The following is an 18029-nucleotide window of genomic DNA, read 5'->3' on the forward strand; positions in this document are numbered from 1 at the left end:
TTTAATATTTAGTTTTTAGTTTTAAGTGGATACAATATCTCCATTTTATATTTATGTGGTGCTGAGGATCGAACTCAGTGCCTCAAGCATACCAGGCAAGTGCTCTACCGCTGAGCCACGACCCTAGTCCATACATGCCATTTTCTTTTTTTGGTACCGGGGATCTAAACCAGAGAAGCTTAACCACTGAGCCACATCTCCAGCCCATTTTTATATTTTACTTAGACACAGAGTCTCACTGAGTTGCTTAGGCCCTTGCTTAGTTGCTGAGGCTGACTTTGAATCCAGGATCCTCCCGCCTCAGCCTCCCGAGCCTCTAGGATTACAGGCATGTGCCACCTTGTCCGGCATTTCTTTTCTTTTTTTTTTTTTTGTTCTGGGAATTGAACCCCAAGGCCTTACACATTCTAGGCAAGTACACTATGTCAGTTAAAATAACGCTCTTGCTTTATTTATTAATTTTTTTAAAGAGAGAGTGAGAGAAGAGAGAGAGAGAGAGATTTTTTTTTTTTAATATTTATTTTCTAGTTCTCGGCGGACACAACATCTTTGTTGGTATGTGGTGCTGAGGATCGAACCCGGGCTGCACGCATGCCAGGCAAGCGAACTACCGCTTGAGCCACATTCCCAGCCCCTCTTGCTTTATTTTTGTTAATTAAAATATATCACACAAGTTAGGATAATTATACCTTTATAAAAGACTTACTTTTAAAATTTTACTGTGAATTTCTTAAATGGTGAGCTTGCCTCTTTGTTTTAAATTACTTAAGGCTTGAATTACACCTTTTTACCCTCAGCGTAAAGGGACACATTTGTTTCATTAAATGAATCTAATCTCCTAATTACTTTTGAACAATGTTATCAGAAAAGATGATTAGTGATTCCAGTGTGCTGTTGGGGAAGTTGGTGGCTATAGATTTAACAGAATCTAAGTTGTTTTCTCAGAAGTATTAGCCATTAGGAAAGAGATTTATAATTTTAGTTGTGCTTAAGCCTCTTTTGATGGGGGAAATTCTGAAGGACAATTTTTAGATGGACCTAGGACTTTGTATTACAGTGTTAATGGGAAAACAGTTTTCAGTATATCTTCATAGTTAGCAGAGCTTGCCTTCTCTTTGTTAAATGTTTAATTAAATTAATTTATTTTGTGGTATAGTATATTTTGTTAGGGCCTTTCATCTTTATTTTGCAGATAAACTTTCTAAGTGGTGTTTGTTTCAGGTTACTATTCTAAGTGCTGATTTGGGATCTCACAAAATATAACCCCTGTGCTGCTTATAATTCTTTCTTGAGAGCATTTTTTCTTTTTTTTTTTTTTTAAAGTTTTCGGCGGACACAACAGCTTTCTTTGTATGTGGTGCTGAGGATCGAACCCGGGCCGCATGCATGCCAGACGAGTGTGCTACCGCTTGAGCCACATCCCAGCCCCTTGAGAGCATTTTTTCAAAATAACCTTTATTTATTTATTTATTTATTTATTTATTTATTTATTTATTTATTTATTTATGGTGCTGATGGTCAATGCCAGTGTCTCACAAGTGCAAGCGCACTACCACTGAACCATGACACCATCCCCTCTTGAGAGTGTTTCTTTTTTTTTTTAATATTTAATATTTTTTTTAGTTGTAGATGGGCACAATATGTTTATTTTGTTTATTTGTTTACGTGGTGCTGGGGACCAAACCCAGTGCCTCATGCGTGCTAGAATGCTAGGCAAGTGCTCTACCACAAATTTGCCACAACCCCAGCCCCTCTTTTTTTGTTTATTTTATTTTTTTAGTTGTAGATGGACACAGTGCCCTAATTTTTATTTATTTATTTTTTTGTGGTGCTGAGGATCGAACTCGGTGCCTCAACTGATCTAGGCGAGTGCTGTACCACTGAGCCACAACCCCAGCCCTTGAGAGCATTTCTTATTGGTTACATTTGGATATTTAATTCTAGACTTAAGCCCTAAGACCAATTTTTGTGAAATTCTAAAGGTATTGATGAGGGCAGGAGCTTGAGGTGAGCACACTCTGGGGATTGTAACTTATTTGAAGAAACACTGGTGATGGGGTGTATGTGTGTGTGCATGTTTGGTATCAGGGATTAAACGCAGGAGAGCTTAATCTCTGAGCCACATCCCCATCCTTTTTTATTTTTTGAGACAGGGTTTTATTAAGTTGCTTAGGGACTTGCTAAATTGCTGAGGCTGACTTTGAAATTTGCTATCCTCCTCCCTCAGCCTCTCAAGCCTCTGGGATTATAGGTGTGTGTCACCACACCTGGTGTGGTTTATCTTGTAAGTACCTCTGGTTCTGGCATTTGGTAGGAATTCATTAATGAATGAATGTAGGACGGTTGTAATGACTATTAGACTTCACTGAGAAAGTGAATTATATTGCATTGTATCATTAGAAATTTTTCTGGAGGTTACAATATAAAATATACGTGGTTCTTTTCTAGATTCTTCTTCCATATTGGTTACTACATTGTAGTGAGAAGGGCAGAGAAATTTTTTTGTTGCTGAAGATTGAACCTGGGCCTTTTGCATGCTAAGCATGTGCTCTAGCACTGAGCTGCACCCCTAACTCCAAGATAGAAGTTTTAAATTTAAATTGTCTTGGTATGGAGGATATACTGTAATTTATTAATTACTATATTTCATTAATTCTAAGGTATAAACTTTTCATAATTTTAGTGCCTCTGTAATCCATTTATGTTGTATTATTAATGAGTTGTCATAGTTTATTGGAAACGTTGCTTTCTTAGTGAACCATAAATGATGACATATCTTACAATTAATGCCAGCTTTTTCATTCTTTTTGTTGTTGTTGTTGTTTGTTTAATGCAGTATTTGAAGTTGAATCCAGAGTCTCTTTATTTTAGGGAAGAGCTCTGCCACTGAGATATGTCCCCAACCCTTTTTATTTTATTTTGTGACTGGGTCTTGCTGAGTTGCCTAGGCAGGTTTCAGACTTGTGATCCTCTTGCTTCAGCTTCCCAGGTCACTGAGATTATAGGGGTGTTGTGCTGTGCCTGCCTGCATCTGTTTTCTATCTCTTTCTGTTTTTGTTTGCAGTACTGGGGATTAAACTCAGGGCCTCAAGCCTGTTTGGCAATCTCTTTACCAACAAACTATACCTGCAGCTCTAATGGTGTTGAAATGTGGTAACTGTTTCTTAATTTTTATTTGAGGATCGTATTTCTAAGATCATGCACAGGATTACTTTCCAAAACTTTAACAGATTGTCTCTTGTGTGTGGGTTTGTTTGTTTGCTTTTAAAGACTAGACATAGGTGGATGTAGAGATACTTACTATGATTATAGCTGCTCAGGAGGCTGAGGCAGGAGGATCCTGAGTTCAAGGCAACTTGGAAAGACCCTGTTTCAAAATAAACAGGAAAAAGCACTGGGGAGGGCTGGAGTTGTGGTTCAGTGGTAGAATATTTGCCTCACATGTGTGGGGCACTGGGTTTGATCCTCAGTACCACATAAAAAAAATAAATAAACAAAACAAAGTTAAAAAAAAAAAGCATTGGGAATGTAAGTCAGTGGTAGAATGCCCTTGGGTTCCATTCCTGGTAGCATATAGTCAAATGGCTATGAGGTAGCTTAGTCAAATTTATATAATCTAGAAGGGCAAACCTACCTCTGCTTTCTCATTTTTCAGGAGCAGTAGAGAACTGTGGACAATTCTACTTGGAAGGTCAGCTCTGAGAGAACTGGTAAGTGGTAATGTTCTTGAGCAGCTTCAGAGTTTTTTGTGTATCTAATGTTACAAAAATAAAACTGCTGGGCTGGGGTTGTGGCTCAGCAGTTGAGCGCTCCTTTAGCATGTGTGAGACCCTGGGTTCGAGCCTCAGCACCACATAAAAATAAATAAAATAAAGGTTCAGTTTCCAACTACTTCTAAAAAATAAATGTTTTTAAAAAAACTGCCTTTAAAGTGGGAAGTAAACACATTTTCTTATTCCTAAACTTTATAAATATTGTACATTTTCAGCATCTATTTGCAGATATGGGAATGTGTCTTGGTTATTGAAGTTTTCTAAGTCTGCCTTTCTTTGTACTTCATTGATTCCTTTTCTGAAAAGATACCAGTGCTGATTCATTAGCTGTGGAGCGGAGGGGTTCAAATACCTTTCTCCTGCCTCAGGCTAAGATGGATTCTCAGGCTTTTCTGTTTCATACTCTCCTTACCTTTTCTTCATTTTCCTTCTGTCTTCTTCCTTTAGGTCAGAGAGGCTGTGGTTTCTAGGACATTGCCAAGTATATGATCAATAAAGGGAGTTATTCATGTTGATCCTTGGGTAGTGGACCCTGTGAAGATAGGGTGTTAAGATGATGTTGTTATAATTAACATAATAATGTGAATACCCATTTTAGAGCCTTTAACTGATAATTCTCCTTTTAGGGTGAGTCTTCAGAGAAGGAAATCCTTGAAAGGCTGTGTGCACAAAGCTTTTTGCGCTTCATTATCTTATCCATTCATCACCTCTCTCTGGTGATCCTGGGGAATGAACCCAGGAATGCTCTACTATGGAGCTACATCCCCATTCTTTTTTATTTTCTGTTTTGAGACCAGGTCTTGATAAGTTGCTCAGGCTGACTTTGAACTTGCATCTTCCTGCCTCAGCCTCCTGTGTCAGTGTGGTTGCAGGCACATACCACTGTGCCTGGCTCTTTATTTATATATGTATTTTTAAATATTTATTTTTTGGTTGTAGGTGGACACAATATCTTTATTTCATTTTTATGTGGTGCTGAGAATCGAATCCAGGACTTCAAATGTGGTAGGCGAGCACTGTGTCTCCATATGATATAAATAAATTATAATATAATATAAACCACATAAAAATGAAATTATTGTGTTCACCTACAACTAAAAAATAAATATTAAAAAAAAATTGTGGTTGGGCTGGGGATATATAGCTCACTTGGTAGAGTGATTGTCTTACATGCACAAGATCTCTGGGTTCAATCCTCAGCACCATATACACACACAAAAAAAACTGTCAAATCTTACTGTATGTTAATTGTATCTCAATAAAATTAACACAAAAATTGTTTAAAAAAATTATGGTTAACTTAAGCGTATCTAACATTAGATGAAATGGTAAATAAATTACAGTCTAGCCACTTGATGAATTATTGTGCAACCACTACAAAATATGTTTATCAGAAATTTCCTAGTAAGGGCAAATCATTATACTACAGTGTTTAGCTAAAGAAAAGGTGGTTACAGAATTCTGTGTTCAGAATGATTTTAAATGTGGAGGAAAATGCATTTTAAAGAGGCTCAATGGAATATGTATTTCTCAGTGTGATCCTGGAATCTGATTAAAGTTGCATTTGTATAATTGCCTTGTTCTTTTCCAGAATCAGATTGAAGCAGAATTGAATAAACATTGGCAGCGGTTGTTAGAAGGGCTTTCTTACTACAAACCTCCAAGGTATGGTGATTCCATGAGTCTTGTAATTTCTCTGAGGAAACTGGCATAGACGAAACCATTCTTACAGATTCCTTTATTATATTGCTGGGTTAGGTAGATCAGAGAGAATATAGTTTAGTTATCAATTAGAAAGAATATGGTACCTTTTTTTTATAGTGAAAGAAAGGGAAATTTATTCCAGAAATGTAATATTGTACAATCCACTTATCTAACCTGTGTCTGAGGTTGTGGATCCATTAAGTATTCAGTTGCTATTCTTAATATTTATTTATAGCTTGCCATGTTTGTGTGAAGCACTAGCTAATGGCACAGAGCAGTGAACAGTGATATCAACTGACACTTCTGTAGGGTTTACTGTATACCAGTTTAAGAATGCATTTCGACACATTATACGTAAATGGAGTATAACTTATCATTCTTCTGGTTGTACATGATGTAGATCATATAGTCACATATGCAGATAGGGTTATAATGTCTGATTCATTCATTCTATCATTTCTATACCTCCATCCATCCTCTGCTTCCTTCACTCCTCCCCTCTGTCTAATCCAGAGTACCTCTCTTCTCCCCCTTTATTGTGAATTAGCATCCACATAGCAGAAAAAACAGTCAAACCTTTGGTTCTTTGGTATTGACCTATTTTGCTTAGCATAACCAATTGTTTTTTTAAGTATTTGTTTTATCATTAATTAATCCTCATAATGACCCTTTGAAATAATGTGTTTTGTGGTACTGGGGATTGAACAGGGTGTCATGTATGCTAGGCATGTACTCTACCACCAGACTGCATCCATCCCCAGCCCTTTTTAATTTTAGTCTTAAGACAGGGTCTTGCAAAGTTACCTAGGCTGGTCTTGAACTTGTAATCTTCCTCCTTGAGCATCCCAAGTAGTTGTGATTGCAGACCTGCACCACCACACCTGGATGAGATAGTTTATTCTTTTTTTTTTTTTTTTTGATACTGATATCGAATTCAGAAGTGCTTAAACCATTGAGCCACATCCCCAGCCCCCTCCCCCTTTTTTTAGAGAGAGAGAGAATTTTTTTAAAAAAATTTATTTTTCAGCTTTTGGCAGATTCAACATCTTTTTAGAGATGGAGAGAGAGAGAGAGAATTTTAATATTTATTTTTTTAGTTTTCGGCGGACATAACATCTTTGTTTGTATGTGGTGCTGAGGATCGAACCCGGGCCGAATATATGCCAGGCGAGTGCGCTACCGCTTGAGCCACGTCCCTAGCCCATTGAGCTATATCCCCAGCCCTCAACATCTTTATTTGTATGTGGTGCTGAGGATCGAACCTGGTGCCGCACACATGCCAGGCGAGTGTGCTACCGTTTGAGCCACATCCCCAGCCCCCCAAGCCTTTTTTATATTTTATTTAGAGATAGGGACTTGACAAGTTGCTCAGTCTTGAGCTCACCATCCTCCTGCCTCAGACTCTGGAGCTGCTGGGATTACAGGTGTAATAATAAATAATAATAACAGTAATAATAAAATATGTTAGATAAGAATGGGGGGCTGGAAATGAAACTCAGTGGTAGAGGGCTTGCTTAGCTATCCTTTATGTTGTGGATTTTCTGTGAAATGTGAGAATCTTTTAAAATATTTTTTAGTTGTCAATGGATCTTTATTTATTTTTATGGTGCTGAGAATTGAACTCTGTGTCTCACACATGCTAGGCAAGCGCTCTACCACTGAGCCACAACCACAGCCCCTTGCTTAGCATCTTTAAGGCCCTGGGTTTGATCTATAGCAACCCCCACAAAGAAGCAATAGAGATTCATTTATCATAATTCCTACTGTACGTCTTATGCTGTTGTACATCAGAGTCCCGTCATCCTCATTTCCCTTCTTGTGGGAGGCCGACATAGTATGTGACCAGCATTTGTCTCCCCTTCGGATTGGTGTGGCATTGTCGGTCACCTTGTGATCTGTTTGCCTAGGTAACCGTATCTTTAGGGTCAAGCAAATGTGTCTTTGTGGATGGGTGTGCCTTCCTACATCCCCATGGGTGGAGCTACCTTCACCTGTTCCTTTGTAATATTACCCCTTGCCCTGTTTGGGATAGAATGTTCTGTGGAAACACCTTTTGTGTGTCCCCTTGTCTTATTCTGCCCTGTGTGTGGCCTTCCCAGATGTCAGTCAATCTGCTGACAGCTGACTCAGCCCCTTGAAACCTGACCCCTTTCCTCATTTGAATGGCTTCTTCTCAATAAAAGGGTTAGATATGTGCTCTGTCCCTCTCCCTCCCCCTCCCTCCCTCTCCCCCCCTTTCTGTGGACCCTTAAGGTCAGAGGAGCCATCGTAGCACCCCCAAAGGAAAAGGTATTTCTATCTCTTGTGTGGTTATTTCACGGAGCCCAGCTCCCCTGGAGTGACCCCTGAGTGTTTTAGTCGAGTGCAATTCGGCACCTTCTACTGCTGAACATCTGTTGAATTTATTACATACTTTTTTTAAAAAATTTTTAAAAACATTATCTTAGTTGTTGATAGACCTTTATTTTATTTTATTTATTTATATGCGATGCAGAGAACCGAACCCAGTGCCTCACACATGCCAGGCAAGTGAGCTACCATTGAGCCACAGCCCCTTGAATTTATTGTCTTTATCATCTTTTTTCTCTCAGGTTAATGATGAACTTTTTGTTGTTGTTTAGCAATGAGTTCTTCCTCCTTAATTATTTTGAAATACTTCCTAGATACTGTTTTACCTGTAAATATTTCATTAAATATTTAAAACATATGAACTTTAAAAAAAATATAATCAATACTTTATCACCCTTAGATACTCTTATTATCATTGTTTCCATTTTACAGGTGGGGAAAGTGAGGCACAAAGAGGTTAAGTAATTTACACAAGGTCACACAGCTAGTAAGTGGTGGTACCAGGATTCAAACCTGGCAGTCTTACTCCAGTGTCTGTGTTTTTAATTATTATTCCATGTTGCCTCTTTCAGAACTTTTGTTTACCAGTATACTGTTATTATTTTTTTTTAATATATTTTTCAGTTGTTGATGGACCTTAATTTTATCATTTATTTATATGCAGTGCTGAGAATCGAACCCAGTGCCCCACACATGCTAGGCCAGTGTTCTACCACTGAGCCACAACCCCACACTAACTTTATGTTGTGGATTTTCTATGAAATGTGAGAATCTTTTTTAAAAAATCCAACAACATTGTGTTTCAGGTCATAGAAAGGACATTATAGCTTTTCATTCTTTGATTTTTTTTTTTTTTTTTAATATGCTGGGGTTCATACCCAGTGCCTTGCACCTACTACTTACATGCTCTATCACTGTTTTCTTTTTTTTTTTTTTTTTAATAATGTAGTTGTAGATGGACAGCATGCCTTTATTTTATTTGTTAATGTTTATGCGGTGCTGAGGATCGAACCCAGTGCCTCACGCATGCTAGACAAGCATTCTACCACTGAGCTACAACCCTGGCCCCTCTATCACTGTTTTCTGCTTTTATTTTCTAAAGAGAAAAATGCCCTTTGCAGTAATGTGGAATTTGAAGTCCTGTAGATTTTTTTTTTTTTTTTTAACTATAGACTTTTGGAATTAGTTTTTTCTTTAATTCCCTCTCTTACAGAATCCAATCCAGGAGTACTGTATTGCAGTTAGTTATGTCTCCTAAATGTCCACTTAGCTGTGACAACATCTCAGTTTTTTCTTAATTTTCATGCTCTTAATTTGGATTTGTCTAATGTTTTTCTCATTAGACTTTAGGTGTGAGTTTTGGGAAGAATATACAGAGGTGAAGTACCTTTTTTTTTTTTTGGTCTTGGGGATTGAACCCAGGGGAGCTTAACCATTGAGCCACATCCCCAGCCCCTTTTTTTTGTTGTTGTTATCATAATTGGACACAATACCTTTATTTTATTTATTTTTTAAATGTGGTGCTGAGGATCAAACCGAGGTCCTCACACGTGCTAGGTGAGCTTTCTACTGCTGAGCCACAACCCCAGCCCCTGCAGCCCTTTTTAAAAATATTTTTATTTTAGAGACAGGGTCTTACTGAGTTGCTTAGGGCCTTGCTAAGTTTCTGAGGCTGGTTTTGAACTTGTGATCCTCCTGCCTCAGCCTTCCATGCTGCTTGGGATTATAGGCATGTGACACTGTGCCCAGCTGAAATACCATTCTTATATCAGAGGGCATGTTCCTCAAAATTAGTAGTAGTGGGGTCTGGGATTGTGGGGTTGGGTTCAATCCTCAGCACCACATAAAAATAAAAAAATGAAGGTATTGTGTCCAACTACAACTAAAAAATGAATATTAAAAAAACATTACTAGTGTTTACCTGGTTCACACAGTTATTTGTAGGGTTTTCCTCTGTAGTTACTTTGTTCACTTTCCCTACTCTTTTTTTTTTTTTTTTGGAAATGGGTTACTGGAACAGTCCACTGTTCATATGGGGTGGTGGAATTAAAACTCACCTCTTGAGGAGGCAGCATCTGTGTGTGCTATTTTGAAGTCTCCTTTAAGGAAGATTTTGCCCCTACTCCTTCACCTGTTTAATTACTCATTTATATCAATAAGAACTCATGTATATGTATTTTGTACCATTTTTTATGGTTTGGGGGGGTGGTACTTGGGATTGAACTCAGGGCCTTGTGAATGCTAGGCATATTCCCCCAGCCCCCTCTATTTTTGTTAATACTTTGTTCCTTTGTTAGACTTTGGGAGTTCTTTCAAATTGATGTCTGTTTTTTGAATACTTCCTTACTTTAGAGCCCTAAAAAATGCTTCAGTCTCATATTTTTCCTGCCTCAGCTCTAGAATCAATAATTCTCCAAGGAGTCCTGGTTCCTTTTATGGAAGAATGGTATTAGAAACCAAGATCTGGGTTCTGACTGTGTTTGCTCTTACTGGGGTGTCACAACTTCTAGGCCTTCTCAGTGGAAAGACTCTTTCTTTTTTTATAGTACTGGGGATTGAACACAGGGACGCTCTACCACTGAGCCACATCCCCAGCTCTGTTTTGTGTTTTATTTAGAGACAGGATCTCTCTGAGTTGCTTTGCTCCTTATTTTTGCTGAGGCTCTTTGAACTTGTGATCCTCCTGTCTCAGCCTCCTGAGTTGCTGGGATTCCAGGCGTACACCACAGACTTTGATAATACATGTGTGTACACTAACAGACCTTGTTTTACATTTCATCTCAAATTTTTATTAGCTGTAGATTTTTGGTAAGTTATTTCCTCTTTCTAAGTGTTGATAATTCCATTTGTAAAATGGGGTAGTAGTATTTATCTTTTAGGGTATTTCTATGGATGAGAAAGAATTTAACCTAGCAGATTTATAGGTAATATCCTTATAATTTAAAACAGACATAACTTATTTTTTATTACTGAGGTATAACGAGTTTTGTGTCTTAAAGTCTATAGTGGAGAACGTGTGTGTGTATTTATAGAGACCTAAATGGCAGGAAAAAAGCCTTTAGTAAAAATATCTAAGAAATTTTATTTTAAACCCCTAAAGGGTTATTGAGAATGAGGAAATGTTCTATTCTTTTCATAGTCCAAGTTCAGCGGAAAAAGTGAAAGCTAATAAAGATGTAGCTTCACCACTGAAGGAACTGGGTTTAAGGATCAGCAAGTTTTTGGTGAGTAAAAAGTAGCACTGACTCGGTTATTACTTGTGATGTGGACATATGTGGTTTTATTGTTAGTACAAATTTAGTTTATTTCAATTTTAGGAATTAATTGAATATGTTGTGTTTTAGAAATACCCAAGTTACAACTCTTCTCACCAAAGTCACATAGCGGAGTTGCCCGACCCGTTTACTACATATCATAGAGTTTTCTTCAGCATACATGTGTTTATTCATTTATTTGGTACTGGGGATTGATCAGGGGCACTTAACCACTGAGCCATGTTTCCAGACCTTTGTATTTTTTATTTTGAGACAGGGTCTCATCAAGTTGCTGAGGCTAGCCTTGAACTTGTGATCCTCCTGCCTCAGCCTCCTGAGTTGCTGGGATTACAGGTGTGCGCGCCACCATGCCTGGCAGCATACATGTTTTAAATTGACTACATTTGTGTTTCAGTACTTAGCTGTTCTCATTCAATTTTTAGAGCCCATGTTATGCCTACTGCTATATTAATGTGCTTGGTAAAAAAGCACTTGTTTCTGGAATGTGGTATTGTCATGCAAATTGTGTGTCAGTGAGTGGCCCCTTCTAGTTGGGTTGAAATTGTTATGTTGTATGGAAAAAAACAATTTTTTTTTTTTTTTTTTTTGTACTGCACTTCTGAGCTACATCCCCAGTACTTTTTTTATTTTTTATTTTGATTTAGGGTCTTGTTAAGTTGCTGAGGCTGGCTTTGAACTTGTGATCTTCCTGCCTCAGCCTCCCAAGCCGATGGGATTACATAGTTGTTAGCCACCATGCCTGGCTGGAGGAAAAATCTTTAGTGCTTTGCATGCTGTGTGTGGTTCTGAGCTGAGGCGATTGTTCCTAACTTAAGAGCTCTACATTTCAGAGTCTTGATGAAGAACAAAGCGTGCAGTTGCTCCAATGTTACCTTCAGGAGGATTACAGGGGTACTCGGGACTTGCTCAAGGTCTGTGGTCTGCCCAGCTCTATCAGCTGTCTTTTCCTTGGTGGTTTTAGATAATTTAGGGTTTGGGCACCAGTTCTTTCAATAGAGGCGGGTTGTCAGATACAGCCATTCTCAAGAAAGGCTTCCCAAGGCTTAAAAAACAACTGAGATCAGTTCTCATAGGGAGGGTGGAGAGGTCAGAGCATGCCATGCTAATCATAGAATTGAAAGAGCTTCCTCCTTGCCCAGCTACTCATTTTACAGATGAGGAAACTGAGGCCAGAGGAGAGGCAGGGAAGGATTTGAGCACAGGTTTTGGATACATTTTAATAAAAATAAGGTAAGAAATGCTTATAAAAACAAATGGGCACTTATAATCTTGAAATGTGAGACTTTTTCTTTCTCAATTGAGTTTTGCCTGTGAGGTGACTTCTTGACTGCTGTTTTTCCTCAGATGGTCTTGCAAGATGAGAGGCAGAGCCAGGCCTTAATCCTGAAGGTCAGTAGTAGTTAACATTTCCTTTTTATTATTTTTTTTCTCCTTTTTTTGGTACTGGGGATTGAACCCACAGGTGCTCTACTACTAAGCGACACATGCAGCCCTTTTAAATATTTATCTTGAGACAGTCTTGCTAAGTTGCTTTTAGGCTGGGCTTGAACTTGTGATCCTTCTGAGATTACAGATGTGTGCCACCTCACCTGGCTACCATTTCAATTTTTTTAAGGTATAGTTGGGTGGCAGTTTCGACTTTGTCTTCCTGAGCATTGCTGGTTTTTGACTCATCTGCTAGGAGAGTTTGAGGTTTTAGTGCAGATGCTTATTAGCTCATTTGTGAAACAGGAGGGTTTTATCCCCTGCCTTGTGCATGTGAGGCAAGCACTCTACCAACTGAGCTGTATCCCCAGCCCTAACTTGTGTTTCTTTATTTCCCACTTCCCCTCCTGGAACCTTCTCATCTAGGATTTAGTTTTAAAAATGGAATTTGTGACTTCTAAAGCAGTTTCTCATTTAATATTTAGTAAGACTTAAGTATATTAGTTATAAGCAGTTAGAATATTTATCAGTGAGCGGTATTTTTATATTTGTTTTAATGTTTTTGGTCAGCCAATAGCATTGTATATTACTTGAATGCTCTGAGAAATCATGCTTGAAAATTTTTTGGAAAGCTTGTTTTAATAATTTCTTGTATCACCTTCCATGGCTTACCTAGTTTACAAAGGATCTTTTGCATTTGGGGAGCTTAGTTCAACATGTTTACATTTTTGGGGACTGTTGATGTAAGTTCATCTTTTCCATCCATGTCTTTATGTGATCTCATTATCAATAATTACAAAATTGAATATCCTCTTTCCAAATGTGAATTACTAATTTTGAATCTTTGGGTTCTTTCCAGATTGCAGATTATTACTATGAAGAAAGAACCTATATTCTTCGTTGTGTCTTACACCTTCTCACTTATTTCCAAGACGAAAGACACCCCTACAGGGTAAGCCTATTGAATCCTCTTGGTTCTTTCCACCCTATATCATTCAAACCTTTTAAATATATTATTTGTATTTATTTGAATATTTATCTTTTTTAGGTATGGATTATTCTGTTTTTCTTTTTTAAGGTTGAATATGCAGACTGTGTTGATAAGTTGGAGAAGGAACTAGTTTTAAAATATAGGCAGCAATTTGAAGAGCTATATAAAACTGAAGCACCAACTTGGGAGACGCATGGGAACCTCATGGTATGTGTGCTTGTGTTCTCCTGTAACCTGTGGGTAGTGGAGCCTCAGGCTGAATTATTTGCTAATGTATAAACTGGCACATGTATGGATTACTTTAAGAAAGTTAATGACTTTAATTTTAAACAGTACTTAACTCTGGACCTTTTCCTTGGACTTTCTTTATTTTCTGTTCTCAATGAAAATATGTGGCTCAGTGGTCAAGTGCTCCTGAGTTCAATCCCTGGTAACCAAAAAAAAATTTTGTCTTTTTATTTGTCATTTTCTATCAAGTATGTGATGTTAGTTTGACTGTTTTTATCCTAAATTCTAAAGCAGCATGCATTTATAGATTTTAGGTTGGCCTTTCTTTGTTTTGTTTTTTGCTACTAGGAATTGAATCCTGGGGTGCTTAATCACTGAGCCACAACCTGAGGCCCCATCCACCCTTTTTAGAGACAGGGTCCTGCTGAGTTGCTTAGGGCCTCACTGAAGTTACTGAGGCTGGCCTTCAAACTGTGATCTTTCTGCCTCAGTCTCCCAAACCACTAGGATTACAGGCATCCACCACTACATCCTGCGCTTTTGTTTTGAAGAGAAAACATTTTTATTAAAACCACCGTCAACAAAAACAGACATTAACTATTTAAAATGTTTAATGGGAGAAAACGGCCCACTTAACATTTCTGTCTCCCCGAAAGTTTGCAAGCAAAAGCATAAAATAATAATAAAAGCATAAAATTCCCAGAAATAAGCAGTCCAAAATCAAAATGAAGAGGACTTTAAAATGCTATAAAGGGTGTTAAAAGTAAACATAACCAAATGGAAAGACCATTTTCTTGATTATAAAGATTTGATACTATAAAAAATTTAGTTCACCATACATATGTTAACCTATCACTTTAATGTAGTCCCAGAAAAAAAATACCAGTAAGTGTGTGTTCTGCCTTTTTTCTGGTACTGGTACTGGGAAAACTAATTAGAAAACTCATATTATGGAACCACCATATCATATATTCATGGAGTGTAACTTATGGAATTATCCCACTCTTTGGCATATATCCAAAGTACTTAGAATCAGCATAATGTAGCAGCTCAATTCACAATAGCTAAGCTATGAAATCAACCTAGGTGCCCTTCAACAGATGAATGGATAAAGAAAATGGGGTCTGTATACACAATGGAGTATTATTTAGCCATAAAGATGAATGAAATTATGGCATTTTCCAGTAAAAGGATTGAACTAGAGACTATCAGGTTAAGTGAAATAAGCCAGTCCCAAAAAACCAAAGGCTGAGGGATGGGGATATATAGCTCAATTGGTAGAGTGCTTGCCTTGCAGGCACAAGGCCCTGGGTTCAATCCCCAGCACCAAACACACACACAAAAAAATAAAGGCCGAATGTTCTCTCTAGTGTGGATCTAATTTACAATAAGGGGGAGTAGAAGATCTTTGGATTAGACAAAGGGGAATGAAGGGGAGGGAGGGAGATGGGCATAGGAAAGTATAGCCAGGGACTAGAGCTGTACCTCTGTGGTAGAGCACTTGTCTGGTATATACAAGTCCCTGGGTTCAGTCCCCTGTACCAAAGAAAATAATGATAATAAGGTGGGTGCCATAGACTGGTGCAGTGATGCACGGCTATAATCCTGGAGACAAGAGGATCATGAGTTCAAAGCCCTCGGCAATTTAGTGAGGCACTAAGCAACTCAGTGAGACCCTGTCTCTAATAAAAATATAAAATAGGGCTGGGGATGTGGCTCAGTGGTCAAGTGCTCCTGAGTTCAATCCCTGGTAACCAAAAAAGAAGAAGAAGAAAATAATGATAATAATAAGGAAATAAAAGTAATATTATTAAAAAAAAAAGCCACCGGCACCACAAATAAATAAATAAATATCGATCTATCAACAATTAAAAAAAATATTAATCTTACCAGATAATAAAACTGTAATAATTTTTAAAATATGGAATTGGAAAATGAATGAATAGGCTGTTGAATAAAACATAATAGATATCCTAGATGTAGACTCGTATACAGGTAGGAAATTTAATATTACATTAAAGTGATTAAAGTGGGATTTCAAATCAGTGGGAAAACATTGGATTATTTAATAAATAATGTTGAAACTACTTGATCTGGAGAAAAATTAGCATTTCTTTCTTCAAACGTTTTTGTTATGAAAATCTGAATGGATCCATGATTAAAAGAAAAATTTAAGCTGTAAATGAAGTATGTTATTTAATTTCAAATATTTAATGTTTTTCTTAGATATCTTGTTAACAGTTTTTCATTTGATTCTGTTTTTATCAGTGAACACATTCTGTATCATTGTAATCTTTTCAAATTTATTGTCCTATAATTTATGGCCCACCATATGATCTTTCTTGGTAAGTGTAGCAGGGAGGGACACCTGAAGGAGTGTTTATCTGGCAGTAGTTGAGTGTGATGGTCTACGAATATCAACTGGCTCAATATGGTTCAGATCTGCTGTGTTTGCTGAGTTCTGTTGTCATACAGCATGGTTTTATTAGCCACAAATTCCTATTAACTGAATGCCCTTCCAGGTGATCTGGGTAAAATAAATTATGACATTTTTAGTGGAATACTATGCAGCAGTAAAAATAAGGGGACTATTGAATAGACTATGGCATATCAATAAAATTGATTTCTATACATAAAGCTTTAAAAAGGAGTAAAACAGACTGGGGTTGTAGCTCAGTGGTAGAGTGCTTGCCTAGCATGCATGAGGCCCTGGGTTTGGTCCCCAGCACCACATAAAAATAAACAAAGTGTGTATGTGTGTGTGTGTGTGTGTGTGTGTGTGTGTGTGTGTATATATATATATATATATAGAGAGAGAGAGAGAGAGTGAAAAACAGGAAATAATCTTTTTTTTCTTTTAGCTTTTTTTCAGTTGCAGATGGACCCATACCTTTATTTTATTTATTTTTGTGTGGTGATGAGGATTGAATCTAGTGCCTCACAAGTGCTAGCCGAGTGCTCTGCCACTGAGCCACAACCCTAGCCCAGGAAATAATCTTAAGATATATTGTTAAGGGGCTGGGGCTATAGCTCAGTGGTGGAGTGCTTGCCTCGCATGTATGGGCCACTGGGTTTGATCCTCAGTAACACATAAAAATAAAGATACTGTGTGTTCATCTACAACTAAATAAATAGCTTTAAAAAAGAAAAAAAAAGATATATTGTTAAATGAAAAAATAAAGGTGCCCGATAGATAGTTTGTGCAATGTTATTTGGTTGAGCTAAGGGCAGTAGTGCCTATCTGTAATCCCAGCAACTTGGGGGACTGAGGGAAGAGGATCCCAAGTTGAATACCAGTCTCTGTAACTTACTTAGTAAGGCCCTGTCTTAAAATAAAAAGGCTGTGGACACAGCTCAGTGGTAAAATGCCCCTGGGTTCAGTCCCCAGTACCAGGGGAGTGGGGGATATTATATATACACCCAAAACAAAATTTGGATTAAAGATAGATTAGAGAATGAGTAAATGGATATATATAGCATACTGCTGAAAGGAAATACGAGTCTCAACACTGGCTGCTTGTGGAGAGGGGTTTGGATAACTAGGCAATAGAAATAATAGGGAAGGGGCTGGGGTTGTGGCTCAGTGGTAGAGCACTTGCCTAGCATATGTGAGGCACTGGATTCAATCCTCAGCACCACATATAAATAAATGAATAAATTTAAAAAAGGTCCATTGACAACTAAAAAAATATTTTTAAAAAAATTGTAGGGAGAGGAACACCTTTTTTCCCCCACTTATACTTTTTGAATTTCTATAATGTGCATATATTCTTTCTTTTTTTCTTTATTTTTGTGGTGCTGGGGATTGAACCCAGGGCCTTGTGCAGATGAGGCAAGCACTCTACCAACAGAACTATGTATCCTCAGCCCCAATATAATGTGCATATCACATGTAATACAATTTTTTAATTTTAAAGAGATCTTTAATTTCATTTTCCCATTTTTTTCTTGGTTGTGCAGACTGAGCGCCAGGTGTCACGCTGGTTTGTTCAGTGCCTTCGGGAGCAGTCCATGCTGCTAGAAATTATTTTCCTTTACTACGCATACTTTGAGATGGCACCTAGTGACCTACTAGTATTGACTAAAATGTTTAAAGAGCAAGGATTTGGTAGTAGGCAGACTAATCGGCACTTAGTGGATGAGACCATGGATCCATTTGTAGATCGGATTGGGTAAGTCTGAGTGAATATTTATATCATAGGAGATGTATAATGTTTAGAGCACTGATACTGTAGATTCTGTAAATAAGTGAGGGGAAAAGTGGACTTTTCCTTTAACTGGTAT

The 18029-nt window shown here is 37.7% G+C and overlaps 1 protein-coding gene across 3 annotated transcripts in view; it reads left to right on the forward strand.

Moving 5' to 3' along the window:
* The window catches only part of Nup188 (nucleoporin 188), a 56036-nt gene that overhangs the window by 4915 nt on the left and 33092 nt on the right, over nucleotides 1-18029 (forward strand). For all 3 annotated transcript variants that reach the window (XM_026386248.2, XM_026386246.2, XM_026386247.2), the window contains 8 exons: nucleotides 3656-3710; nucleotides 5365-5438; nucleotides 10966-11050; nucleotides 11932-12012; nucleotides 12446-12490; nucleotides 13386-13478; nucleotides 13605-13724; nucleotides 17706-17917. In XM_026386248.2, coding sequence (XP_026242033.1) covers nucleotides 3656-3710; nucleotides 5365-5438; nucleotides 10966-11050; nucleotides 11932-12012; nucleotides 12446-12490; nucleotides 13386-13478; nucleotides 13605-13724; nucleotides 17706-17917 — 765 coding nt within the window. The remainder of the gene's footprint in view (nucleotides 1-3655; nucleotides 3711-5364; nucleotides 5439-10965; nucleotides 11051-11931; nucleotides 12013-12445; nucleotides 12491-13385; nucleotides 13479-13604; nucleotides 13725-17705; nucleotides 17918-18029) is intronic.

This window comes from Urocitellus parryii, chromosome 4 (genome assembly GCF_045843805.1).
Source record: "Urocitellus parryii isolate mUroPar1 chromosome 4, mUroPar1.hap1, whole genome shotgun sequence".
In the NCBI taxonomy this organism is placed as follows: domain Eukaryota; kingdom Metazoa; phylum Chordata; class Mammalia; order Rodentia; family Sciuridae; genus Urocitellus; species Urocitellus parryii.